This window comes from Rhinolophus hipposideros, assembly GCF_964194185.1.
Source record: "Rhinolophus hipposideros genome assembly, chromosome: 23".
NCBI classification, from domain to species: Eukaryota; Metazoa; Chordata; class Mammalia; order Chiroptera; family Rhinolophidae; genus Rhinolophus; species Rhinolophus hipposideros.
This window is the reverse complement of record NC_138069.1, coordinates 26,679,531-26,707,200: the sequence shown is the minus strand read 5'-3', so window position 1 is coordinate 26,707,200 and position 27,670 is coordinate 26,679,531. Positions and strand designations below refer to the sequence as shown.

Below are 27,670 nucleotides of genomic sequence, written 5' to 3'. Positions count from 1 at the left end.
TTTCTCTCTGTGTTTTATGTCCTTTTCTCATACGTAATATTTTTCATTTGTCTTTCTTGATTGGACTTACAGGATCTGTCCATGCAATGATTTTTTTTTTTTTCAAAGAACCAAGAGTTAGGAGTGTTGTATTCTCAAGTATATGATGTAAATTTAAGAACAAATTTTTGGTTTTAGGGCAGTGTAATTTTAAAAAGTGGTCTGTATAATTCTAATTTGCGAGAATCTTACTGAGGTCTCTTTGATGAGCCTAGAATCAAGCTTACAGATTCTTACAGCCATTTGAAAAGGATAAATCTGTAAATTACAGTTTGAAATATTTATCACAGCTATTATGTCGAAAACCACCTCGAATCTCAGTGGCTTTAACAATAAGAACTTATTCTGCACGAGTCTATGAGGTCAGTTTGTGGTGGCTTGTACAATCTCAACGGAGCTCATTCATGCTTCTGTAGTCCGTTTTTGGTTGGGTAGGCAGCTGTGCTGCTGTAGGCTGGGCTTGCTCACATGTTCAGTGGTTGGCTGGCTGTAAGCTGGGGGCGCACAGCTCTCTTCCATATGGTCTCTCATCCTCCAGCATGTTAGCCTAGGCTATTTACATGGTAGAAGCAGAGGTCCAAGAGGAAGCAAGCATGGCCTAGCCTGAAAACCTGCGAACTGTCATTTCTGCCACATTCTGTAGACTAAAGAAGTCACAAAGTCAGCCCAAATTCAAGAAGTTGAAATGGACTCTACCCCTTAATAAGAGGAGCTTCAAAGTCATATTGCAAACAACATGGATACAGGGAGAGAGAGAAAACAGATAAATTTAAATCAGAATTTCTTACCCTGGGGTCAACTATGGATACTTGGAACTTATAGATGACCTTCAGCTTTAGAAATTTTCTCAAATTGACTGCAGAATGTGTTCCTCCATATGTGCACTTAACAACTCGTTTAAGGTCATTTAATGTCTTTTCCTTAAATTCCACTTTGTTTGATATTAATACTGTCATCCCTTACTTTCCAGAGTGGAATTTTTATGAGTCTCCTTGAACCATAAGTGAAAATAATTCATTCAAGTTTCTATTGGACAAACATAAAAAATATTTTCAGTGCACAGTATGATTCACTTACAATATTTCCTCTCTCTCATTTAACGTATTTGTGATACCATAGCAAATACACCCTAAGTTACGTATTAACAGAGTCCACAATATACTGGTATGACTTAAGAAGAAAGGTTAAACATCTCTCTCATATAGAGATGTGACCCTAGACAGCTACTTCAGAGACAGGGGCTTAAGAAAAGATGCCCATTCCTAGAAGTGTTAATAATATCACCTATGCAATTCTCTCCTGCTTTGGAATCTGTCTGGAAGTCCACCTATTCCAAAATCATTTCCCATTTTAAACCTACACGTGTGATGAGCCCAGCTTAATTAACTAAAATTGTTATTCCAACCTCTGTATTAAAATGAAATGCATGGCAAAAAATCTAATTTTTTTATCACTTACAGAAAAACACGTCCATTTTGTTTTAGGTTTTTGCAGTATACTTCACATGCCTTTCCCCTTGGGCTTAGCAGGAACCTTATAAAGTTCGGTAAATCAGAGTCAGCTCCAAAAACAGTACATCTCCCATCTGCATCACACATCCTACACACATCGTAACTTGTGGAAGGATGAAATGGTCCTAATGTTAAAAACAAAACCCAAGTTGGCATTCTGGTAACACAACTCTTTACTAATCCATATGACATTTGTCATTTTTACCCTTTCCCCTCATTCCATCTCTTTAAGGAAATAAACTTTCCCCCAAAAGAGCCATACTTACTTTTCAGGGCACCCTGATGTCTGCTCCCAGAGCCCTGGCCCACCACTTTCATAACATTCAGCACAGTAAACATTTGCAATTACTGATTTATCGTCTCTTCCCCATCAGTGTGTTAACTCCACGGGGCTGGGACAGTTTCCTCTTTCACTGCCTATAGCCTCAGCTCCAGGCATATAATGGTTGACAAATAAACTGAGTAGAAAAAAACAAAAGCTAACCATTTTTTCAAACAATCTATCATATGTTAAAAGTCAGGATAATGGTTGTTTGGGGTAAAGAGGTGGGCAGTGAGTGGGTGAGGGCATGAAGGGGACTTCAGGAGGTTGTCATGTTCTATTTCTGCAGCTGGCGACTTGGACATGTTCACCAGTTCATCCGTTATTGAGCCATATACTTGTGGTTGGTGTACTTTCTGAAGGTGCTTCACTCCAACAAAAAAAGTTTAAGTCAATCATAATTCTCTGACAAGCAAAGAAGGAATTACAAGCATTCAGAAATTGCCATTAAAGAATAAAGACATTAGTTTCTGAACACATAAAATTAAACTTCAAAAGTGGGAGCCAAAATGTTCGTGTGTGTCACCCAGCCATGGACACTAACCAGATATACTCTGCACCAGTCACAGTGGTAAAGATTCATTAATTGAGATAATGTAAATAAAGTGCTTAAAACAGTTATGGATATACTGCTACGTGTTAACTATTATTACACTTTTTAACACACCAGCAGTTCCAAAAGAGGGCTTAAGACAGATCCCAAGCAAAATTTCTTCATTAGAATCCAGGGTCTGTTTTGCCCCTAACTTTGTCAGAATAGCTTTACCAGCCTGATTGAAACTGTACCTTCAGTTACATAATTTATAGTTATGGAGTCCACATCACTACCTGGCTCATTTTAGTAACACCCAAGCAAGTCAAAACTCCAAGGCGAAGGTTCATGGACCATCTGCACCAAGAGAGCAGAGAGACTCACTAGACTGGTGATTCCCCAGCACACACAGGGCTGGGGCGTTTGTTAAAAGTGCAAGGCCTCTGGTCTCCCACACCGGATTCTGATTCACTTAGTCTGAGAGTAGGGCCCAGGAATTTGCATTTTTTAACAAGTTCTTCAAGTGATTCTGAAGAACACTGAGCCTCTTATTTTACACATGGATGAAATGGAGGAGAGGGAGGAAAAGGACCTGCTCGGTCTTCCTTCCGCTTACTGAGTACACCAGCACTAGAGCGCAGGTCGCCGTTACCACTCATGATCATAATTGGTCCATGATTCCATGCGACAACAGCTGAGGGCTGCAGCATGAGTCTGTCCTAAATGTCAGTGGCTTATTCCACTGAGCCCTTTGCCTTTTTATCTACACATTCAGTTCACTGGAGAGGCACAGAACCAGTACTTGAGAAACCTAGCTTAAATAATAGCTCCAATATTTAGAAGCTCTGTGATGCTGAGATAGTTATTCAAATTCTGTGTGCTTCAGTTTCTTCCTTTAGAAAGTGGCAAAATAACACCTACGTTTGTAGGATGTTGTGAAGAGTAATGTAAAATAATACTAGCACAGAGCTTGGCAAATAATGAGGTTCCAGTGAATAGTACCTATTGTTAATGCCGCCTTAAAACATGGCACTAAAACAACATTCTTCATTTGACTAGAAGACTGTTCTCGAAGTATGGTCCCCTACAACAGAATCATCTGGAAGTGCTTGCTTAAAACAGATTTCTGGAACAAGACCTAGTGAATCAGAATCACTGGGGCAAGACTCAGAAGTCTGCACTAACAAGCAAGCACCCAGATTCTCCCTCTGCATGTAAAAGTCTGAGAAACATTGGACTAGGGCCATGGACAGAGTGCTTCTTGTCAGTGAACACAAGTGTATCAGGCAGAGCCTGGTAGAGCTGAACACTAATTTAATACTAACAATTTTCTGCTAACAAGAGTGAGTGAGTGCCACCTACTGCCTCCTTTTAGAATGCAACGCTGAGACTGGTTCAATTCCTCTCTCCGCAACCGAATTCACTCTGAAAAACGAATCATCCTAAACAAAATATCCAAGCAACAGAAAGCATTGTTAGAAGGAGACATAGAAACAGTCTGCATTACAAGACTACAAGAAAACTTTGAGTCAAAGGGTTTTTGGAGTTTTAGATTAATATATCCAATAAACTCCTATAATTTCAAGTTACTGCTAAAACAGTAAAGGAAAATACAATCCCTCACCCTTGGCCTGTACCAACAGTAGAAGGGAAAACAGAATCACAGAATGCCCTAAAATATTGCAATGAAACAACATGCAGTTATGCTCACTTCCACCATCCCCTCCCCTATTCCCAACAGAAAATCAAGTGAAATAAGGACAAGCTTTCTTATCCTGTAACATTCTACTCAAGTCCAATATCAAAATTTCCACCAGCAGGAAAGTTAATATTTCCTTCAAAAGGTATTCAAAAAAGCCTTCTGAATTATAATCTGTTACTATGTTTAAAGCTGATTTTCCGTCCCAAGTTGCAAGTGCATAAAACATTCCCAGAAGCTCAAGAGAGAAGGACAACCTTATAAATACTCATACTCGTAAAACTAGCAGTTATACTTCGTCACTTCAATAACTCAATGACAAATCATAAAAAGCATCTGTCTTTAATTGCTATCTGTTTTTAGGACATAAATGGCAAACTATATACACTGTGGAGTCTGAATTCCCCATCATAGCGTGTGAATGATGGTCCGGTTTCGAAGCTCCTGGATATACTCTTTGGCATGGGTGACCGCTGTCTTTGGTGCCTCCTGTGGAGGTGGAGGGCCTTCCACCAACTTCACAAAATAATGGCAGTAAACCTTCTCCATGATCCCAAAGCGCCCTCTGCCGTGGTATCGAATGCGTTTCAGGTACTGGCCTCGCCCTGACGTAGACTCAGCTAGACAAGGAAGAAAAACAGAATTATAGGAAATGATTGTATCCACAAGACTGCAGCGCAATCAGTTGAGCAGTTTCTGCCCTTCCTTCAACTGGATCCTAAGCCTACATGAGCTTGCTGGTTGGCCAGAGCAGGTTTGTCTCAAAACAAGTACCTCCTGAGTACTTACTAAGGACCAGGCTCTCTTCTAGGAGTTGGAGACACCAGAGTGAACAGACTAGCAAGGGCCCTGTCTCTGCAGCGCACATTTTAGAGAAGACAGAAAATAAATATGATCATTTCAGTTAGTGACAGGAGCTATGAATGAAACATTGAAACGACAGAGATTGATGGGGTGTTGGAAGGCAACTTCAGATTGGGGGGTTGTCAGGAGGAAGAGACATTTGATCTAAGACCAGAATGAATCATCCACGCAAACATCTAGGGCCGAGGTGTTCCGGGCAGATGGAACAGCACATGAAAAGGCCCGATGGTGGGAATGTCCTTGGCTTGTGTTAGGAACAGAAAGAAGACCAGCCTGCTGAAACACGGTCAGTAAGGCCAAGAGTGGTACAAACATGGGAAAAAGATCAGAGATGAAGGCAAGATTATGTAGAGCCCTGCAGGTTGAGGCGAGGAGTTCTGATTTTATTCTAATTTGATGAGAAACCCCTGGAACCAATGGTTCCCAAATGCTGGTCCTGGGGAAAGCTACATCACACTAACCTAAAGGCTGCTGCTGAGACGCCATCTCTGGAGATTCCAATTTAGAATATTCGGGGTGGCCTTGGACATTACATCCTGACCAAATACCACCACCTCCGTGCCCCCCGAAATAATTCTGATTCAGTTTTAGAAACTCCCATATCACAACAGCCCCCTCCCCTCCCATCCCCCATTCTGCATGGCAAAGATGGACCCTGTAAACTTTGAAGAAATCTTTTAAATATTACATAAGTAATCTGTTCACCCACAGTAAATCAGAGTACTAACCACCTTCTACTATTTTCTGAATTTATTTCATCAGTTACTATTTTAGTCAATTTAATAGGCCTTTTAAAAAGGTAAAATCTATAGACAACAAATTAAGCCACTTCAATATTCAATATCACAGTATTTATATTCTTACTGTACATAACTTTAAAAATGTAGGAACAATATCAAAGTATGTGTTTGACAACGATCTAACTACAATCGTCTCATGAATGGGTTTGAGCAGGAGCATCCAAGCTTTGCCATAGAGAAAGCTAAGGATAAAGTGATTCAGAAAACTGCCTCGGGTCTCAGTGAGATAAGGAGAGAACTACTGCCCTCGCATCAACTTCATCTGCTGGGTGCTAAAGAAATGAGTGTAAGAATTTCCAAAAGTGGAGGGGTAGGGGGGCAAAATGGGTAAAGGTGGTCAAAAGGTACAAGCTTCCAGTTATAAAATAAATACGTCATGGGGATGTAATGGACAGCATGGCAAGGGCAGTTAGTAATACTGTATTGTATATTTGAAAGTTGCTAAGCAAGTAGATCTTAAAAGTTCTCATCACATGAAAAAACATTCTGTAAGTATGTGTAGTGATGGATGATAACTAGACTTAATTGTGAACATTTCACAATATATACAAATAATAAATCACGTTGTACCCCTGAAACTAATAGAATGTTGTATGTCAATTATACCTCAATAAAAAAAAATTTTTTTAAAAGAATTTCCAAAGAGAAAGCAGCATGACACAAATCACTTTATAATGAAGTGCCGCCCAGTTTCTGGATGAACTTGTCAGGAAGAACCCATCAAATAAGAACAGTGATGCTGGGAAGGGTTTAGAAAACTTCTAAAAAGCATTTTACAAACAGGATGGCTGCTCCTATCCACAACTGCTATTCTACCCACGCTGAGCACCGATTTCCAAATACTCTGAGGATGAGAAGCACTACTCCAGGGAAGGAAGCATCAACCATCAACACTATCTGTGCAGCACTACATAATCTGTCAACACACAGTGATCAGCACGATCAGGGTCTATGTTAACTACCATTTTCCTTCCATCTTCCCCAAAACACGTAAGAATAGATGCTCAATACCCGCTAAATGCCAGTCACCATTTCATCCTCAAGCCATAAAATATCATCTGCCAAGCTTTAGGGCACATAATGCCATCCTTTTTTCATGTCAAAACAAAAACATTAATCTTTCTGAAACACCAGGATTCTTTAACACACTATAGTGGGAATCGTAACTCAGCCACTCTGAGGTCTGAGTGAAGTCAGGACTTAGAGTATAGATTCCGCATTGATTTCTGGTCTCCCCTCTTCCGGTCTCTCTTCCATTATTAGGGTTTTCAAACTGCATTAGTATGGAACCATTTCAATTAAAACGAAACAATATGTGAAGCCCACTGTCATGTGGATCAGTTCCAATTGAAAAAGAGAGAGATTCCAAACTGTGCCCTTCATTCACCCAACAAATACTTCTGAGTTCTTACCAGGTACCAGGCCCTGTCCTGGGCTCCGAGGACACAGCAGTGACCAAGATCTCAAGGAGCCCTCCTGTTTGCCCCAGGCCCCACCCCTAGAGGCCCCATAGCACATTTCAAAACCAACACCCACAGTTAATAGTCTTAAATCATTGCCTTAATAACATAGAGCTCTTAACCAAAAACTTCCTGTGGTTCCTCTTTGATACAGTTATAACCAAATGCCACACACTGCCACGTTCAGCCCTCTGGAATTTAGACCCCAGCTACCCTCTCAATTCTACCTGTTGTAGGTCAACCTTCTACCTCCTTTACATTATTTTACTCATCGTATCACACAACTAGTGCTCAGTCTAAGCTACGTGCCGTTGCGTATGTGGTTACCTCACTTTGACAATCTTCGTTTCTCCCGAACACTCTCAGATCCCCAAAAGCCTATCTTCAAAAGTCGAATTTTTCTAAAAAATATCCATGACTATTATAACCCATACTGACTTCTTTTTCACTACTCCAACAATACCATTTATCTATTATTCTCTTTGGTCCCAAACCATATGCTTGCTACCTGGTGTATGTATTCATGTTTCTCCTGGAAAGTCACTTCCTCAACCAAACTTCTACTCTTTTTGTATTGCCACAGAAGTTCATGCTCCACAAGGAACAGAAATGATTTTGAAACACAGCCTCGGCTAATTAATATCATATTTGCAATGCAGACATCTCTGGTAAATATGCTCAAATTCTAAAATAAGTTTCAAAGTTTTCCAAGAACATATAATACTAATAGTGTCACATGGTTTTGTTTCAACTCAGAAGAATAATTTATGTATACTTCCAAAGGGCTATTTCTGCCAAAGAACAAAACTAAGTGTACTAAGTGTTTTAAATTGCGACAAAAGATACACCACCACCTGACTGTGTAGGCGGTATGCACAATGGAGGTACTCGAATACTTTTTGAATGAAAGAAAAAATATTAAGACATCTCAAAAAGGAACAACCTTCTAAAGACAGTGCCAAAGATAATGCTCTTCTAAAGATAATGCTCAATGGGTACCAGGTGTTTAAAACACTGTCAGTATTTCCTAGTACTAGCATTGAGGGAAATGAGAACCTTGACATTTCAACATTAGAAACCCCCCTCCCCACTTCGTCGCTGAGCCCAGAATACTTGATGTGCAGTTGATCACTTTCTCTGAAGTGAATCACTTTAGATGCCATGAATCACTAAGCAGTGACATTTTATTAGTCCGTGTCCACTTGTTAAGGCTACTCAGAGTGTCATTAGTCATCATTATAAGTTTGAAAAGGAAATGAATTTTCAAAGTCTGTAGTCATGCAACACCAGATATTAGCTTTAGACAGATGACAGCATTTGAAGGAATTACCATATAATGAGAACATATGCTACCAAAATGCACTTCCCTTAAAATGCCTTGACTTACTTATTTCAGGGGACTGAAAGAACCATTGCTGAGCTGAAATGGTAGCCAACAAGTAGCTAGTCTTTCAAAACTCCAAAAGAAGTCTATGGAATGAAATGTCTAGGCATTTTCTAAGAATACAGTAAGATAAATCAGTGTCCCACATTTTATAAGTAAGAATCACTTAGGGTACTTACCCAGGCCTCTCTCCTGGAGTTTCCAATCCAGTGAGTCTGTGGGGAGGCCTGGGAATCTGTATTTTTAATAAGAACCTCAGATGATTCTTATCTGGGAAGTTTGGCAAACACAAGGATAAAATGTCTGATGTGTCATGGTAAGATACTTCATCTTCCTGAGCTTACTCATCTCTTTTTTCATCCATAATGGAATCAGGCAACAAAATAGTTAACAACTGAGTTTTTTAAAATCTTAAGACAAATCTAACTATCAGCCCTATTTAAGAAAAGAGATTTGGCAGGGGTGGCTCTAGAAGAGGGTAAACGGGGTCTAATATATGGTGACGGAAACAGAATTGACTCTGGGTGGTGGACACACAATGTGAGATATACATAATGTATTACAGAATTGTACACCTGAAATCTATGTAACGTTACTAACAATTGTCACCCCAATAAACTTTAATTAAAAAAAAAAGATTTGTACACGGAACTAGATAAAAAGAGGGTGCAGGTGGGGCAGGTATTTTTCAGCAGAAACGTGCATAAAGAGACCAGTGAATTAAAGGCCCATTCACATACACGTAGGATTAGTTGAGTTTATTTTTCCTTAATGGCAACACTGGACTTTGCTCATTCATTTGGGAGGACAGGATTAAAGCTCCTCACTCTATCTCTCTCTACTATAATTACCAAAACGGATTTAAAGACAAATTCTATTTCATTGGTACCCGAATTCCATTACAAACTGTTGCCTATTAGCTAAGAAGCTCACACTCCTACGACACTGAATAAAATGAAACTTGATTTGATATTCAGTCACAGAGCAGGAAGGGTCACCAAGAAGTTTTAAGCAAATGTTCTTGATCTCCATCCATTTCACCTCTTCCAATGATTCTGGGCCTTCCCAGCATTATCTAGTCATGCTACTCCCAAAAGACAATACTCCTGATGAACTGTGGCCCTGCATCTTCTGAGTTGTCGTGGTGATTTCCCTCTACATCTTAGCATGTACCACAATATATTTAGTTATACATAATTCAGCTTTAAAATAAGATATTCCAATTGAAAATCTTAACTCCTTTGAATTTCAGAAGTAGGTATGGTCACAGCATCAATTCCAGGTGAGATTTTAACTTAACCAGACAGAATACATATATCCAGTAGGGCTCAGGTTATGTGACAAAGTGGAATTTAGATGATTTTTTTTCACTCTAATTGTGAAAAATTATAAGGCACAACTAATTTCCCCCATAATGATTCAGCCTGTTTTTCTCTATTTGGCGAGAAGCAGTTCTCCATTATCTTGAATTTAAAATATCTTTAGATAAAACAGTTCTTCTTATGTAGGTTTGGCAGAGGGAGAAATTTTTGCTTTGACAGCAACGTCTTTGTTGGATTACAAAACTGCTGAGGTTACGAGTAATTATTGCTGAAGTGAGAGGCAAACATTAACTCCAACTACTGCTCCACTTTACTGTGGGGTTGGGAGGGGGCGAGAGCTTTGTAATAAACGTCGGTCTCTTTCTGGAAAAAGAACTGTGTGAAGGTACGCTACACAAAAATCCCTTCCATTTTGTGCAAATGCTTCCCAAAGCATTTTCACTTATATTAGTTTAACTTGATGTGGAATAGGCAAACAAAACCCAAGGTAATGCTTCAGGGTCTAATACCAAAGGGATACAAATACATCTGGGTCATCTAAGCCCTCCAAACCCCCTTGGCATTTATAATTCAGCAGATTTTCCAATCTGGTAATTGGAAGATTAAATGATAGAACAGCTTTATGGATTAGGCACCTGGCTTGGCACATTATAAATAAAGATTTTTTTTAAGTCCACCCATGATCCTTTATTTACCTCCGTAGGGTTGACAAAGAATTCATTTATTTAAAAAAGTCAGTCATGGGCCGGCCCGGTGGCTCAGACGGTTAGAGCTCCATGCTCCTAACTCCGAAGGCTGCCGGTTGGATTCCCACATGGGCCAGTGAGCTCTCAACCACACGGATGCCAGTTCAATTTCTCGACTCCCGCAAGGGATGGTGGGTAGTGCCCCCTGCAACTAAAATTGAACACGGCACCTTGAGCTGAGCTGCCCTAAGCTCCTGGATGGCTCAGTTGGTTGGAATGCGTCCTTTCAACCACAAGGTTGCCGGTTCGACTCCCACAAGGGATGGTGGACTGTGCCCCCTGCAACTAGAAAAACGGCAACTGGATCTGCAGCTGAGCTGCGCCCTCCACAACTAAGACTGAAAGGACAACAACTTGAAGCTGAACAGCACCCTCCACAACTAAGATTGAAAGGACAACAACTTGACTTGGAAAAAAAGTCCTGGAAGTACACACTGTTCCCCAATAAAGTCCTGTTCCCCTTCCCCAATAAAAAAATCTTTAAAAAGAAAAAATCAGTCATATTAAAAACAAAAACGAAAACAAAAACAACAACAATGGGCGGCCGAATTGCTCAGTTGGTTAGAATGCAAGCTCTTAACAACAAGGTTGCCGGTTCAATTCCCACATGGGATGGTGGGCTGTACCCCCTCCAACTAAGACTAAAAATGGTGACTGGACTTGGAGCTGAGCTGCGCCCTCCACAACTAGATTGAAGGACAATGACTTGACTTGAAGCTGATGGGCCCTGAAAAAACACACTGTTCCCCAATATTCCCCAATTAAAAAAAAAAAAAGACAAAGATAGTTTAAAAAAAAACAAAACCAGTATGTTCTTTCTTAGTTTTATTATAATTAAAGGACCACTCTATGTACCATCTTGGTATCCATTATTCAAAAATTATTGCCAATAGGTTTCATGATCTCAGTCTCATTAGAGAACAGGTAACAGTAAAGCAGTCAAGTTATTACCATTTACACAGATTAACATTAGTATGCTGAAGGCTAAGGAATAAGCTATTACTAGCAATTTTCACTGGCAAACCCAGTCCTAAGTAATCAGATATCAACGCTGTTAGATAAAGAACTTCACATCACTATTAGAAGACATTTTCCAATGCTAAAAATATAAAAGATCTTACCTACATATAAATTGGATCTAAATTCCACATTGTGGTCTCTCACTGCCATATCTTGTGCTTCTAAAAGAATCTTAAACAAGGAAAAGAAAGGCATTCATTCAGATGGCTGACTCTGAACTAAAATGAAATTAAATTTCTCATCTATTGTTGTTATCTCTATAATGACTGTTAATCACATCTCCATTTTATAGTCAATTTTAAAAAGAAAACATCAAATGATAACAGTACTAAGGAAAAGGGGTACTTCCTTCCTCAGACTGCAAATGCTAGGAACACAGTCCATTCTGCTGTTTTAAATGGAAGGTGTGAGCTGTGAAGGGGGAGATAGCAGCCCTTGTAGCAGTACCCTTGGTAATGAGTATTGTGTCTTTGAGTCTGAGACTCGCCAAAAGTTCAAGAAGCTCAAGAGTTAAATCTTATTGAAAATTCTTAAACCTTCGATCCAAAGTAACCATTAACAACATCAGACAAGTAGAGAAAAATCATACTTGAAAATTTCCTTTAGAATTATTAAATTTGAACTCCATAGACCTTTTGAATTAGGTTAACTTCCTCCAGAACACAATTTTTAAAACAGGACAATTGTCAGAAATAAGAGAAACCAGATCTTTCACTCTTTTAAAGATAAAGAAGACAGTACAAGGCCGGTACACACAGATGCTTAGTAAATGCATTCTGAACTGAATTAAATACAGGCATTACAATGGACCCTCTTAGGAGTCTGAATCCATCAATCTCAACTATTCAACTACTAAACTGAAAAGAACAGATCTGACCTTAGGTGAGAGAGTTAACTGAAGTCCAGGAAATAATGCTGATACCCCTAGATGTTCTCAATCTGGCTTTCTGTAACCAGAATCAGTGCGGTTATCATTAGCACATTTGCACTCAGTGAATCAGCTACATTTACAGCTGGGCCGTTAAGGAGAATCTAATCCAAATCCCACCTGGTTTACAGATAAGAAAAATGAGACCAGACTGATTAAGTGTCTTGCCAAAAGTCACGATAGAAACTTTTGAGTTTCTATCAGAGACGGGACTAGATTCCAAGTCTCCTGAGTCCCAGCCCAATGCTCTTTCCACTCAATTAGTTGTAAAATCATAAGCTCTCAAGACCTAATCATTAAAAATAGATTTATCACTTCACAGACAGTAAAATAAAAATGTCTAATGCAAATAAAAGCATCTCAGGGGAAAAAAATGTTTAAAACACACAACATTCCTAACATACAAGCGCACTAATGAAACTGAGTGTCCTAAGTCTGTATTACAAAAGCTATGAATTTACATCAGAAAATTCAGGATTTACGCTGAGCTTACTAACACCTGCAAGATAGTTATGCACCTCTCCCCAAAAATCTCAGTTTACCTCTTTAATTATCTGGGCCCCTTTTTTGTCACTGAATTCCAACTGAGCCAAAGCCTGGTCAATAGACATTCCTCGTATCTAGAATTAAAGGGTGACAAACAAGAGAAAATAAACAAGTTAGTTACAAAGTCAATGATTCCTTTTAAATGAAAAGCAAAAGTCTTACATAATCCAAGTAACTTCTAAAAGTAGCTAATTATATGTCAATTATATCTCAACAAAACTAGGAAAAGTTTTTCAATAATTAAAAATTAAAACAGCTCACGAAAGGCAGGCAAAAGAAAACAAGTTTGAGAAAGGACGCCACCCTCTTTAAGCCAAATCTTAAACATGTTAATCATAAAGCCTCAGCTGCTGATATGTTCTTTAATATTAAAAGAGAGAGCAGACATGACAGAAAGAGGTCATGAGTTGGCAAGGACCACATGAGGCGCTAAAAGCATCCCTTTCTCCTACAGGGTAAGGGCATCACATGTATACTTGCTGCTTTGATCTCCTCTCATACCTAAATTTCATTTTCCACAGAAAAACTTAGAAAGCAACAGTTCGGAAACGGGTTGAATCAACTTTTACAGGTGAGTAAGCTTGTTTTCTGGATTCTCTGGTTATAGCCAGATTCCTGGTGCCTTTGTTCTAAAATCTATGAATCCAATGTGACTTTGTTTCTCAGAAGAAAAGTAAAAAAATGAAGCAAAGTCACCCATCTCTTAGCAATCATTTTTGGATTACCTATCAATTGTCTGAATATGTAATTATATTCCTCACATTTTAGAGAAATCGGGGCAAATTTTTTTTTATTTTTCAAATCCTGGGCGGAAATTCATGGCTTCCTTTCCTAAGTATTATATGGTAGTAGTCTTTTTAGCTTACCAATTTTGCCAAATACCACATTTTGTCCTTGCTATACTTAATTTGTCTTCGACAATGGTAGATTTCCTTAAAAATAGAAAAAAAAAAGTAAGTTTATGTCAAAATGACAGTCACATACTGTTAATAAAAAGTTTTTAGTTGCTATTCCTAATGAAAATGCTGCTGTAAGAAATAAAAACATTATTTAAAATTTGGACATATTTCTTCCCTACACAAAGTTGTTGTTTTCCCAAGTTTCATCATGTTAAAAAGATTACTAAGAGAGGAATAGAAACTATAAACTGCCTAGTTTGTGCCAATATGTACAACATTTCTATCCAGAGGAACAGTAAAAGATTTACATGAAAGTATTTTAAAAACATTTAGCTGGCTAAAAAAAAAACAAACAAACAAAAAATAAGGTACAACAAGAAAAATAGTTTCCTGTTAGTGAAAAAACAATGGCAAAATGGACAAAATAACTATTTTCATAGGAAAGCCAATACTCTAAGTGTTTGGTCAAGAGCATAGATTCTAGAATCAGACTGCCAGAGTTGAAGTTCTAGCTCTACCGCTTACTAGCTACAGAACCCAAGCTATTTAACCTCTCTCTGCCTAAATTTCTCCTTCTTTAAAATGAAGATAATAGTACCTACCTCCTAAAACTACAATAAGGATTAAATAAAAATAACCTATGTAAAGAAAGCACTTTACAGTGCCTAGCACATAGAAAGATCTTAGTAAATGTTAGCTTTTATCATCTTCCATTTATTGTGGTAGGTATATCCTATTTAAGCTGTAACTCAATCATCCATTAAACAATTTATGGTTCACAAAGAATTTTCAAGCCCATTATTTCATTTGATCTAACTTTGAGTTGGGAGAGAAAACATTTTACAAAGTGAAAAATCAGAGAAATCAAGTGACTTGTCCAAGACCACAAAGCTTGTGAGAGACAAAGCTAGAAGGCAAAATGTCATACAGGAAGTATGTGAAGTGCCTCATACGATCTCTGGGTGTATCTTCAAAGTTCCACTTAAGACTCTAAAACTCACATTCTTTCCACTACTATATGCTATTAACTAACCTATGCTATAAATGAGGTAAAGTTAAGTTAGAATGTAATGCACAAAATAGTTATTTAAATGAAGTAAAAATAAGTCTAAATTATGAAACATCTAAAGCTTATAGTTAAGTACATACTGCCACTTTAAAAAAATTTAAAAAGCACTTGTCAAAGCAAACGACATCAAGGAGACCACAGAATTTTCTAACATTCTGACTCCTGCAGGAAATTTTCAAATGCCTTAGAAATAACAGTTTTCTCAAGTGGCCATCTGTTAATATGTAGCAGATTTCATTTCAGTTGCAATAGAAGCTGACAGACTGAAAACTGTAGCAACAGTCTAATAACATTTTCAGCATAAAGTGTCCTAGGGAGCACAGGAGAGGAAAGAGGAACTGCCATGACTGATAACATTAATCTGCAAAAATCAATATACTCAGAAAAATATTTTATATAGAAAACTTTCAATTTTTGGTATCCCATGGTAGGCTACCTTTAAACCTGAATTGTATTATTATCTTCAAATTTTGTTAAAAAAAAATCATCCTCTTCTAAAACTAAAAAGTTCAAGTTTGACTTTAGGCAGGTGCAATGTTTAAAGGCACTTTCTGAAGATAAACCAGACAAAGTTTTAGTAAATAAGCCTATCATAACAAATAACATGGTAACGTTGTAGATCAGAAGAAGACCTGGGTTAAATGTCACTGCTATTAACTAACCTATAGATCTTAAATGAGGTAAAGTTAGGACATGAGGCACAAAATAGTTATTCAAATGAAGTCTAAATTATGAAACATCTAAACCAGTAACTTTTAAAGAAGTTAATTTATTTTTCAATGCATATAATAAATCAAACGATGAAATAGTGTCACCGAATAAAAGTCCTTATTAGAGCTTTATGGGAATTAGAGCCTTATGTATAAGCATGACTTTTTATCAATGCTTCAATTAATCCATAAGTTTAAAATATGCCTCTTATAGAAATGGTTATTCCAACAGTTTTGATATAGTCTCACTACACTTTTATTTGAAATAGCTTTCTTCAAAGATATTGCAAAAAGTAAACTCAAGCCCAAATTAACAAAGCATCACTACTATGAAGAAAAACTATTAATTTCTCTCTGGCTTATTTTCTTTACCATGACGAAGCCTCAGGTAAGATCAAGTCTACATAAGAATCTGTATTGATCAAATACATGGTGATGAAAGGAGAACTGACTCTGGGTGGTGAACACACAATGGGATTTATACATGATGTAATACAGAATTGTACACCTGAAATCTATGTAACTTTACTAACAATTGTCACCCCAATAAACTTTAATTAAAAAAGAAAAAGAAGTGGTATTGTTTGGAAATTTGTGCTAGCTAAATTAGGCAGGTAGTCTTAAAAATCACAGGCCTAAAACATGCCTAAATTGGTGACACTCATTTTAACTTACTGCTGTAAGATTCACTCACTACTCCATTCACTATTATTTGTTTAACTACATATTCCAATGTTGAAAGATCAGAATGAAAGAATGGTAAATATTATCTGGCCCACTTTTGAATTAGACATAAAAGTAATTTCTAAAATGCTGGCAGCTAGCAGATTGGCAAGTGTAAGGGACACTGCACACAATGGCACAGTGTATGAACTATATGCTCAGGTGAGCAAATCATTCCTTGTTAATAAGGTAGGTATTTAGGAAGGGCATTAATAGTCCAGTCATAATAGTATAAGTGCTACACCAAAGTCAATTTACCAAATACTGTTTAGGTATTTTCCAAAAGTCATAATTTGTGCCCAAAAGGATTACTCACTCAAACAAAATCTGTGCCAAATAAAAAATTAAATTATATTTTGCCAAAGTGCCTAAAAGTCAAACCAAATGTCTTCACACAGGTGTTTGTATAATAATGAGTATTAATGATTCAAAACAGTTAATCAAAATAGTTTCAGGAAACACAATATTAATACATAACAAACGATTGTACTGGCATTATTCTTCCTTTGCTGAAGTTAACTGATGACCAACTGTTAACTATTTTAATTTTAACATTTAGGATGTATCTCGCGTACATTTGTTTTAATATCCAAAAAAGACTAGTACTACAAAATAAAAAATTTGCTCTTAGATTCTGGACTGATTTCATGATTTCATTGTTATGATTTCATTTCCAATTAATATCTAAGTTCAAAGAGCTCAAGTAAGAAATAAAGAAAGCTCATTGGGGGCGGCTGGTTAGCTCAGTTGGTTAGAGAGCAGTGCTCTTAACAACAAGGTTGCCGGTTCGATCCCCACATGGGCCACTGTGAGCTGCACCCTACTCAACTAGATTGAAACAACTACTTGACTTGGAGCTGATGGCTCCTGGAAAAACACTTAAAATAAATAAAAGTAAAAAAAAAAAAAAAGAAAGCTCATTCATTATAGAAATATTTTATTTATGATAATTTTACAAATGTGTAAGTTTTTCTAAATTTTAGTTAATTACAACATGGAGTCAATAGCATAGATTCTGTTACAAATCTAACTTAAGTTCTGATGGCATGATAAAATATGAAAGTGAAAAATGTGTTTGTTTACACTATTAGCATCTTTCTCCTCGTATTTCCCAATCAGGTGTGAACTCTTCAAATCAATAAATTAACTCCCCCAAACTAAAAAAACAAAACTATACTAATTCAGACCAATACTTAGACAGCACTTGAATCTTAATGAAATGTATGCTGTCAAGTTCATACAAAAACTAAGCAAGTGACAATACTTGGATGGTATTGATTACCTAGTCGCCTTAAATCCCAAAAGTCTTTAAACGATGTTTGCTGAACGGAATGATTTATAATTAACACAGTAATTCCATTTCTAAAGTACTTACCACAGTTTATTTTCTTAAGCATTCAAATGTCTCCATCTTGTTCATGCTATTACTACTTGCTTAAACTTTTTAACAGATGTAAATGTATTCCACAGCACATTCACATTTAGCTGGAAATGAGTCTTATATCTCAGACTAGAGAGAGCAGTCTCTAGCAGTATGAAGAGGGCAAAATAATTCTGAGCAACTAGAGATAAAACCCAGTACATATATCTGATTAAATTCAAACCTTAGGTTCAAAGGTTTGTGAATTACAAAACAACCAAGTATCTATATTTAAATATAAAACATTGGAAAACCATATACCATTTAAATATTGGCCAATGATTTAAGTCACTCTTGCCAACTCCTCATTCTCCATTATCAAGAATCATTATCAAACCTCCTGGAATCAGAAATCAGGAAGTCTCGAAGTGTTACAGGAAGCTGAGTTGGGAGTTAAGACCCCCATCCCAGGAGGTTAAGGCAAACAAATAGGTACAAAATTTGGGGACACAAAAAACCGAGAGTTGTTAGATGGGCGGGGGGGAGGGGGTTGGGGATGGGGGGGAAGGGTGAAGGGATTGGGGAGCGGCTGGTGACCACAGGATGGCCTCAGGGTTTTTTGAGAATTACTTTGGGGAACTTATTCAATAGTGTTTGGGGATTTTGTTGGGTGTCCGATGGACATGTGTCCTGTTTGGGAGACCACCTCAGGGATGCTGTGGATGCCTGGTCATGGCATTGTACACCAGAGGCTGGACATTAATGAATGCCAACCATAATTTTATGTGTATAATGTGATGGCTCGGTGTGAGGTCGGGGTGGTGGTGGATGGGGGGAGGGGGGTTCACGGTGTGAGGGATGTAAAAATAAAATTAAAAAATAAATAAATAAATAAATAAATAAATGACCTTAAAAACTGAAAAAAAAAAAAAAAAAACCAAATAGGTACAAAAAATACAATCTTTTTAAACAGCCAAAAAGATAAATCTAGTACATTTTCTTTATCAATTAAAGGATCATGCAAATTGCTATATAACTTTTCTTTTCTTAACATGGATAGTAAATCATTGCTAGTCACAAAAGAGTGAGAGTACATTAGCAAAAGTAGTTCTACCACCAACTTACTGCTGGTCTCCGAGGTTCCCCAGGCAGCTGTGGAGGATAAACAATTTTATTCTTCTTCTCCCATTTTCGAAAAATGTCAAGAGAAGCACTGGTGTGGATGTGTGACTGGGGTAAAACACCGTGAGATGAAAGAAGCCTGTAAAACAACAGACACTTAGAATCTTTTTGCAGAATCTTTATGTATCTTCTGAACCACATCAGCTCCATTTTGACAGAAACTATTTAAGGATCACAAGTGTAAACATTCTAGACATATTCATTAATACATACTGCTTTTACATAAAATACCACAAAGGGCTAGTTACCGAAGGCTAAGAAGAGTAAAAGTTAATAACCCATATAAGTCAAATAATAAACAGATATTCACCCAAGATCTCTTGCTCTGACTGGCCAATAAATAATGACTTTGTAATATAAGTCAGGCCAGTCCTAAAACAGATTTCAAGAGGACATAATGGATACCTGACCTGAGCTGTGGAATTCCTCAAAGTTGTTGAGTAGGCAAGACAAATAGCATCATTTTATAATCCCTAAGAAATTAATGGATAAAGTTGGCATGATGTACCTCCTGATCATAGAACGTACCACTCACCATCCATGAAGCTGTCTTTCCACAAAAACTAAACCTGAATCAATTAAGCCTCTAAGATTAAATACAGGAAATACAGACACGGGGGAACATACTAAGCACATCAGGAGGATGTACTCTGCAAAACCCAAGCTGTACAAAACTCTACAAGATAAACAAGCCATTTTCTTCAACAAATAAACTACAAGGGGCAAAAAAGAGAGCTGAATAAAGAACCTAAAGATTAAAGAGACTTAAGACAAATAACTAATTACAATGTGCGGACTATTATTTCAAAAGTATGACAGCTACTTAACTACTGGAAATTTGAACATTAACTGGATATTTGATACTTTTCAATGAGATACGTAGTGATGAAATAACATAGTATCTGGGATTTGTTTCAAAATATGATGGGGGGAGAGTAGGGGCTATTGATAAAACAGGATTGGCCATGTGTTAATAATTGTTGAGGTTGGGTGATGTGTTCATAAGGGTTCATCCTATTGTCTACTTTTGTATACGTCTCAAAATATCCAAATAACACAACTAACTTTGGTGTTCTCTACTGCCTGAAATACAGAGTCTGAGCTCCTTGGCAAGACACAGAAGGCCTTTCATAATCTAAGCCCAACCAGGCCTTTCAGCTTACTTATGGCCACCATCTTCTTTGTTCCCTAAATAAGGCACATGCTTTCATACTGTCACATGTTTCCTAACATTGTTTTCTCCTCCCTCATGATTTCCTGAATGAACTATTCTTCTCCTAGTGGCTCATTTCTCCTACTCTATCTCAAGTAACCATTACATCATATTATGAAGATCAGGGCCCGATAACGTCTGTACCTTTGTCATCCACATTCGGTTCCAATGTTTTAAATGCAAAGCACAAAACTAGGATACATAATATTAGAGGGCAAGATTTCCTAATAAAACTATAAGCCAGGAGATGAGGGAAGAGACTATGGAGTCAAGCAGACCTGGCTCTAAATCCTAATTCTAATTTACTAAGTGAGGGCCTTGCTAAGTCACATAACTTTCCAGATCTGTTTTCTCATCAATAAATGGAGTGATAATAGTAAATACCTCACAGGCGTCTTCAGAAGCTCTAATGAGATACTGGAAGTAAAATACCTGACACTTAATAGGGCTTAATATGTTTTACATATTATTACTATTAGAATAAGGAGAATAATACCTACTTCATTCTGCTGTTGGTAGATCAATAATTAATGTGCCATACCTTACAGTGTCTAAATGATAAACATGTAGGAGATGAAAAATGGCTAGTACTAATTTTAAATTAGGCCCTCTGCACAGTTAATATCTTCTGTTCTCCAAAAAAATAAAACCTGTGAACTGTAAACTTTATATTACACAATGTCAAACCTTTTCATGTTTCTAGTCATGATCATCTGTTTCTACAAAGTTGTACTTAACTTTGGGTACACCATTGGTCACCTCTTGGGACCTCAGTTTCTTTATCTAGGAAAAGAAGAACTGGACTATGTCATCTCTAATCTCTATGGTCTCTCCAAACTTTAATTCTGTCTGCAATCTCATCGCTGACAGCATGGTTACAGAATCACAAACCCCTTGGCTTCTATCTTAATCCTTCTTCAGTGAAACCATTCCTATACGAACTGGTCTGAAAGATGGCTTAAGGGTGAGGCCCATGCCTTCTATAGCCCTCTTTTGGGTTCCTGGGCCCAGTTTCAATGTGTGGAGAGGAGAGGGGTTTCCCACACAACACCAAGCAATTTGGGTACTCTATCCAGAAATAGCATCAGAACCCAAAGACTCTAAGGGTTCAGACTTACAAGACTGCCCCACACACACACCGCACTTAGGGACCAGTCACAAGCCCACATTGTTATCTGTACTTCTGACCAACTGGCTGTAAATCAGATTCTCAATATCCCCTCCTCAGACTCGATTAATCTGCTAGAGTACTCACAAAACTCAGAAACATTTTACTAGGTCACCGGTTTGTTATAAAAGGAGAAAACTCTGGAACAGCCAAACGGAAGAGATGCACAGCGCAAAGTACGGGGAAAAGGCACAAGATTCCATGCCCTCTCGGAGAGTGCCATTCTCCCCAAATCTCCACATGTCCACCAACCTGGCAGCTCTCCAAACCCTGTCCTTTTGGGTTTTTAATGGAGGCTTCATTACACAGGCAAAAAGGATTAAATCAGTGGCCACTGGAGACTGATTCAATCGCCAAGCCTCTCTCCCCTTCCAGGGCAGGGAAGAGGGACCAAACTTCCAATCCTCTAATCACAGGGTTGGTTCCATTGGCCACCATAGATGGATGCTTTCCAAAAGTAACCTCATTAACATAACAAAAGACACCTTTGTCACTCTCAACACAGGAAATACTAGGATTTGGGGAGCTGGGAACTATAGCTGAAGATCAAATATACATGAGAAACATATATTTGGTCACGACATATAAATCACAATATCATAATCGGCCATATATAGCACAGTGTCTTGCACTCAAATCCTCAATACACATTCGATGAATTAAGTATGATGCTTAACAAATTAAATGCATTATGAATTAATAATGACAAAGCTTTCTGAATACCTACAGAACTTTCAGGGCTCAAATGGTTCATAAATGAATTATCAAGTAAATACTAAATTACTGTAATCAAATTCAATTAATGTAATACTCCAAAGAGGGTACTTAATTCAGTATATTAAATCCAAAGTTCCTATACGCCCTCTCCTGGCCAGTTGTTGGACTAAATTAAAGAAGATAAAAATGAAGCAATCGTAAGGTAAAACTGAAAATAAAACTATTTCAAAACTTGAGGCTTTTATGACACCTTTCTATGTGAGAAAGCCTATGAAGGGTCATTGAGAAAACAAACTCCAGAAAAGGAAGTTGGTGCAATCAAAAAGTGATGGCAGGGGCGACCGGTGACCGGATGGCTCAGTAGATTAGAGAGCGAGCTCTTACAAACAAGGGTGCTGATTCGATTCCCACATGGTCCACTGAGAAGCAATGGCTTGAGCTTGGAGCTGAGCCGCAGGTGGGCAGCCAGTTTGCTCAGTGGTTAGAGCGCACTGCTCAAACACCAAGGTCACTGGTTCAATTCCCACATGGGCCAGTGAGCTGCACCCTTCACAACTAGATTGAAAACAATGACCTGACTTGGAGCTGAGCTGTGACCCCCACCACCCCACAACTAGATTGAGAACAATAACTTGACATCCTGGAAAAACAGTTTCCCAATATTCCCCAATAATTAAAAAAAGAAAAAATGATGGCATGGGTTATTGCTGTTGTTTTCCAAACATTAAATTTTAAGGTTGCCTAGAGCTCTAGTTTACTGTTAACATTCTAAAGAATCAATATAAGTTAAAAAAAAAAAAAAAAGAAGCACTGAAAGATATCTAGGATCAAACTTAACATTCTGAAATTCAAATGTCACCACTGATAACAGCCTTTCATTTACTAGGAATCCCAAATCCCTTTAGCTTCACTGTATCTCTGTAAATTGAGTGAAGGTAGCTGTGAACCAACTCAACAACGTGCTTGTACACATAACACACACACTGGGGGGGGCAGGGGAGGGCCCACAGTAAAGTGAGGCTACCAGAGCTCACGCCAAAAGCGGATGGTACACTGGAACTAGCATATGAACAATTCCCTTACTCTCATTATTCTGGTGTTCCTATCTACCAATACTTGAGAATTAAGTTTAAGCATTATGTTTTAAATTCTACCCACAGTCATAGACATTAAAGAGTATAGATACATGCTAAATTTTAAGATTAAGAGTTAATTCAGATAAAACAGAGTCTGAAACTTTCTAAAGTCACAATTTGAAAGACAAAGTTCTCTCTTCCTAATAAACACTTCCTATTATTACTCAAAGTTCATTTTGAAATTCACTACAAGGTATACCCAAGTCCTGAGTGAAGATAATACTGGCCTCAGGCTCAACCTTGAGAGTATCATTCTATTATATGCGTGAAGGTAAAAAGAATTCTTTATTTCAAATCTACTTCTGATAACATCTTAAAGATACAAGAACATCCTCTCGTCTCAATTAAAATCTAAAATAAAGGTTTGAATTGATACGTATATTCTCATAACTCAATATAATCTTACTTTGTGAAAGCCAACGACAATCAAACAAGAGAACAAGAGTTTAGCAAACAAAGAAAGTGAAATTCCAGCAACTCTGGACCGCAATATGCTCAGAATTTCTCAACCTCTGCACTACTAACATTCGTTGTTGTAGAAGTTTGTCCTGTGCCTTGTGAGACACTGTAATATTTTTTCAGCTTTCCTATAAGATTGAAATTTTTCAAAATAAATTGAGGGAAATATCATTTCACCCATTAATACAAGAGCCACGGCCCAACATGCTTTCCAACGTACTTACGTTGGAAATCGTTACTGTGTACTCATTGCATGGCTACCATTACAGGTGCTTATATTTAGTTGTAATGTCCCAGTGCAGAGATTCCTAGACTGAGGATTATAAAATTACAAGCAAAGCTATGACTGCGATATGCATTCTTCTGCGAAAATGTTTTGTGGCTTTCCTCATACTCTCAAAGGGGTTTGTGACACACATTTAAGAACCACTGTCCTAAAAGGCAAGGAATCACAACCCTTCCGATGACAGGGTCAGCATCAATTAAGAGCACAAAATCAATGTGGTTGTCAAATCTCGCTAGTCATAGTCATGTGTGTGTAGATGAATCAAAATTAGAGATAATTTCTACCCTTTACTTTGGAAAAGTCTCTTAAGAGTGACTTAACTAAATAGAAAAGGAGGCTGATTTATGTTTCAGTTTCTTATCTTCTGGCCAAGTGTTCTAGAAAAGTAGGGCTGACAGATGAAATATGCAATCTCATTTAAGAGTATTGAGTGGTTACTGATTGGTTCCAGCATAAAATCTGATTCCTTGGAAAGAACGTCATGACGCTATCATCCCCATCACTACACCTATACAGTACCAGGCACTACAACAGACGTTTTACTATTGATTCTTTCAATTCTCACAACCACCCTCGAACGTAAATATTATCCTCATTTTTTTGAAATGAGGAAACTGAACCTCAGAGAAGTTAAGCAAAATGTTAAGGGACAATATCTGTCCCTGGCAGAGACCAGCTCTATCTTCTGTAGCCCACCGTCTATTCAAATACATCACACTGCAGGAGTCATTTTTCCACCAAACTGCTAATGCATGACATTTTCAACTTTTTCTTGTGGGGAATTTTAATCTATGTACATCTCAGTCACTAGTACCTTCAAACTTTTACACTAGCCCTTCTATTTCTAAACCACCAAAATGTATTCTTCACTCGAAACTTAAATCACCTCTTCCCAAAAAAACTCCCCAGACAAATCTCTTCTGAGCCCATTACTCTGTCTCTCACATGGTGTGAGAGAACACTAGTGAAAGCCAGAGAATTTTTTTTGTTTATTCCTAGGTTTGCCATGTATTAATTCTGTAACCTTTAGTAAGTCACAAAACTTCTCAAATGCATCCATCAGTAAAATGGGAGACTTAGAATTCAATAGTTGGAAAACTGCCAGCCTGCTACCAAATACAGCCTGCAGAAAAGTTTTGTTTGGTCAGCAGCATTGTTTCCTTAACCCAATTAAAAGCCTTCATATGAGGACTGCACTCTACAGATGGCCGTAGGCCCTACCACTCTCTCATTTTACATGGACCGCTTCTCCTAGTTCATTTATTTCTATTATGTGTCTGGCAGCTGTACGAGTATGTAATTAAAGTTTCCAATCTCTGAATTAGATGATCTCTAAGATTTTACAGTTATCATGAGCATTATTTATACCTTTTCTACTTAGTTTTAATATGATCATTTCCAATTAGAAAATCCAGAATAGGGATTCTTATCATTATATAACTTCAGAACTAGAAAGAGCCTTAGAGATTATCTAGAAAAAATCAAACCCTCTTGTATGATAAAGATGAAAAGACTGAAGCCAAACTGCTTAAGTTACTTGCTCAGAGCTTCCCAGTATAAATCAGTGCAGGACTTTAAATCAACAAACATTAACAAAATACTCACTTTGTGCAAGACTCTATGTTGGAGCTCAAAAAAAACCAAGAACTGACCCTACCTGTCCAAGGGACATAAGCTAGTAAAAGCTCACAGACACATATACGTGAAGCCACCATTCAAGGCAAACATGCAAAAAAAGGAGAAATTTATTTCATTTTTAGTGAGAGCTGAGAAAACCTCCTGAAGGGGAAACATCTGAACAGGATTTTAAATAATCAGTAGGACTGCTGTGATAGACAGCAAGTGAGGGTCAAGCATGAAAAAGCCAAGTGTCAAGTAAACGCACAACATATTCAGAAAAAATAAGTAAAGCAGCATGGCTGGGAGGAGTGATAGAAGATAATCTAAGAAAGCAAAGTGCAGACAAATTCTAAGGGCCAGTGTCCACTATTTTCTTCTTTAGCCCGCCTCATCATCCCCCTGACCCAAGAACCCAGGACAGCGCTAAAAGTAATGGCAACTCAATAATTTATAACAAAACAGCAAGAGCAGCTAAAATTTAGGGTGGGATTATTACATGCCATACACTGTATTACATACTTCATATTATCTCATTTAATCCTCATTTTAAAAAATCTCAGGTAGGTAATAATACTTCCATGTCATATGGGAACTGAAACTTAGAGGTAAGTAACTTTCTCCAAATCACACAGTTAAAAAGTAGATCCACACATGACTTAGCTGTCTCTAAAACCTGTATAAACCAAATAAAGGCTAACAAATGCACTGATCAGCAAATTTACAATCAAATTACCAATCCCCAAATATCGATCACTGTACTGCAAAAGAGGGACAATGAAAAGGAGAAGGGGAAAGGCTTCCTGCGAGTCCTGACTCAACTGCATTCCTTAACCTTAAAGAACAGTTTTGCCCTGCGGACAAAGAACGCTCTGAGAGGAGTATAAAGCTTCCAACTTCCTATAACTGGGGGACCTTAGGCAAGTTATTTTACTTTTTGGAGCTCCAATTTCCTTGTCTGAAAGGAAAGGGTATAGCAGTATATATACTGCACAGGATGTTACGAGAATGATATAACGCATATAAAGCACGTGATACAAGGCCCGATGTAAGCCGCGCCGTCTATAACAGTCCCGGCTCGAGTAAACAAATAACTAGAGAGGTAACTAGGAAAGTTGGACGTTCCAATATGGCTGGGAGCATCTAACCACGTTCCGAAAGATCCGAAGAGACTGTTCAGAAAAGACATTTACAATCTCCCTTGGGTAACAGGTAATCCCGATCCCTTGAGGGCTATGCTATACGGCGGCAGAATGACAAGGTGACAAAGCAAAGACGCTGGCTGGCACCTCCATAGCCCCAGAGCCTAAAGCAGAGCCTGGCACACAGGCTCTTGGCGACTGACAGACTGGTAAGGCGGCCTTGGGCCCTTCTCTAACGCCGAGGCGACTTACCCCAAGGCCAGCTTCCCCCTCAGATTCTGCATCCATAACGTACCTGCAATATAACACAAGCCGTCAACTCAGAGTCCCACTTCCACTCCCTTCTACCGCCCTTTAATCATTAAGAAACTCTTACCCAAACGTTCCACTATTCCTGCCGCCATCTTCCTCCCACCCTCTACGGAAGCCTCCGAGGTCAAGCACCGTCCGGACAAGACGCATGCGCAATTCCCCGCATTTCCTCCCCAGCTGAAAACCCAGCAGTACCCGCGGTGTTGTCATGGAGACCACAAACACGCTGCCGGCGCTTAAAGTGTGATCAGCCTAACCTTGCTTGGGAATGAATGATTTAACGAAGGCCGAAAATTAGTGAGTTTCCGGAAATTCACCGGAAAAAATGCGAAACCTCACCTCACAACTGGTCTGAAAAGATTACGAAAACAGACCGTGAATAAGCCATCTAACCTGGGTGGGCCTCAGGTTTACTAGCCAGCAAAGTAGTCAGAAATAATTATCCCTACAGCACAGTTTTGTTGTAAGATCACTAGAGATCATGTGAAAAGCTCTTTTGGAAAA

The 27,670-nt window shown here is 38.1% G+C and overlaps 1 protein-coding gene across 3 annotated transcripts; it reads right to left on the bottom strand.

The window, feature by feature from the left end:
• Window positions 1-44: 44 nt before the first annotated feature.
• MRPL22 (mitochondrial ribosomal protein L22) lies at window positions 45-27,293 on the bottom strand. 3 transcript variants are annotated; one of them, XM_081035949.1, is made up of 7 exons: window positions 27,231-27,293; window positions 27,107-27,149; window positions 19,060-19,195; window positions 14,040-14,105; window positions 13,170-13,247; window positions 11,801-11,870; window positions 45-4,723 (listed from the first exon to the last, which is right to left on the bottom strand). In XM_081035949.1, the coding sequence occupies exons 1-7, from the start codon at window positions 27,256-27,258 to the stop codon at window positions 4,512-4,514; spliced, it is 633 nt and encodes a 210-aa protein (XP_080892075.1). In that variant the 5' UTR covers window positions 27,259-27,293; the 3' UTR covers window positions 45-4,511. The 3 variants fall into 3 exon arrangements, with proteins under 3 accessions (XP_080892075.1, XP_080892077.1, XP_080892076.1); XM_081035951.1 differs by lacking the exon at window positions 27,107-27,149 and having other exon boundaries at window positions 1,708-4,723; window positions 27,150-27,274; XM_081035950.1 differs by lacking the exon at window positions 27,107-27,149 and having other exon boundaries at window positions 1,708-4,723; window positions 27,231-27,270.
• Between the last annotated feature and the right edge of the window lie 377 nt (window positions 27,294-27,670).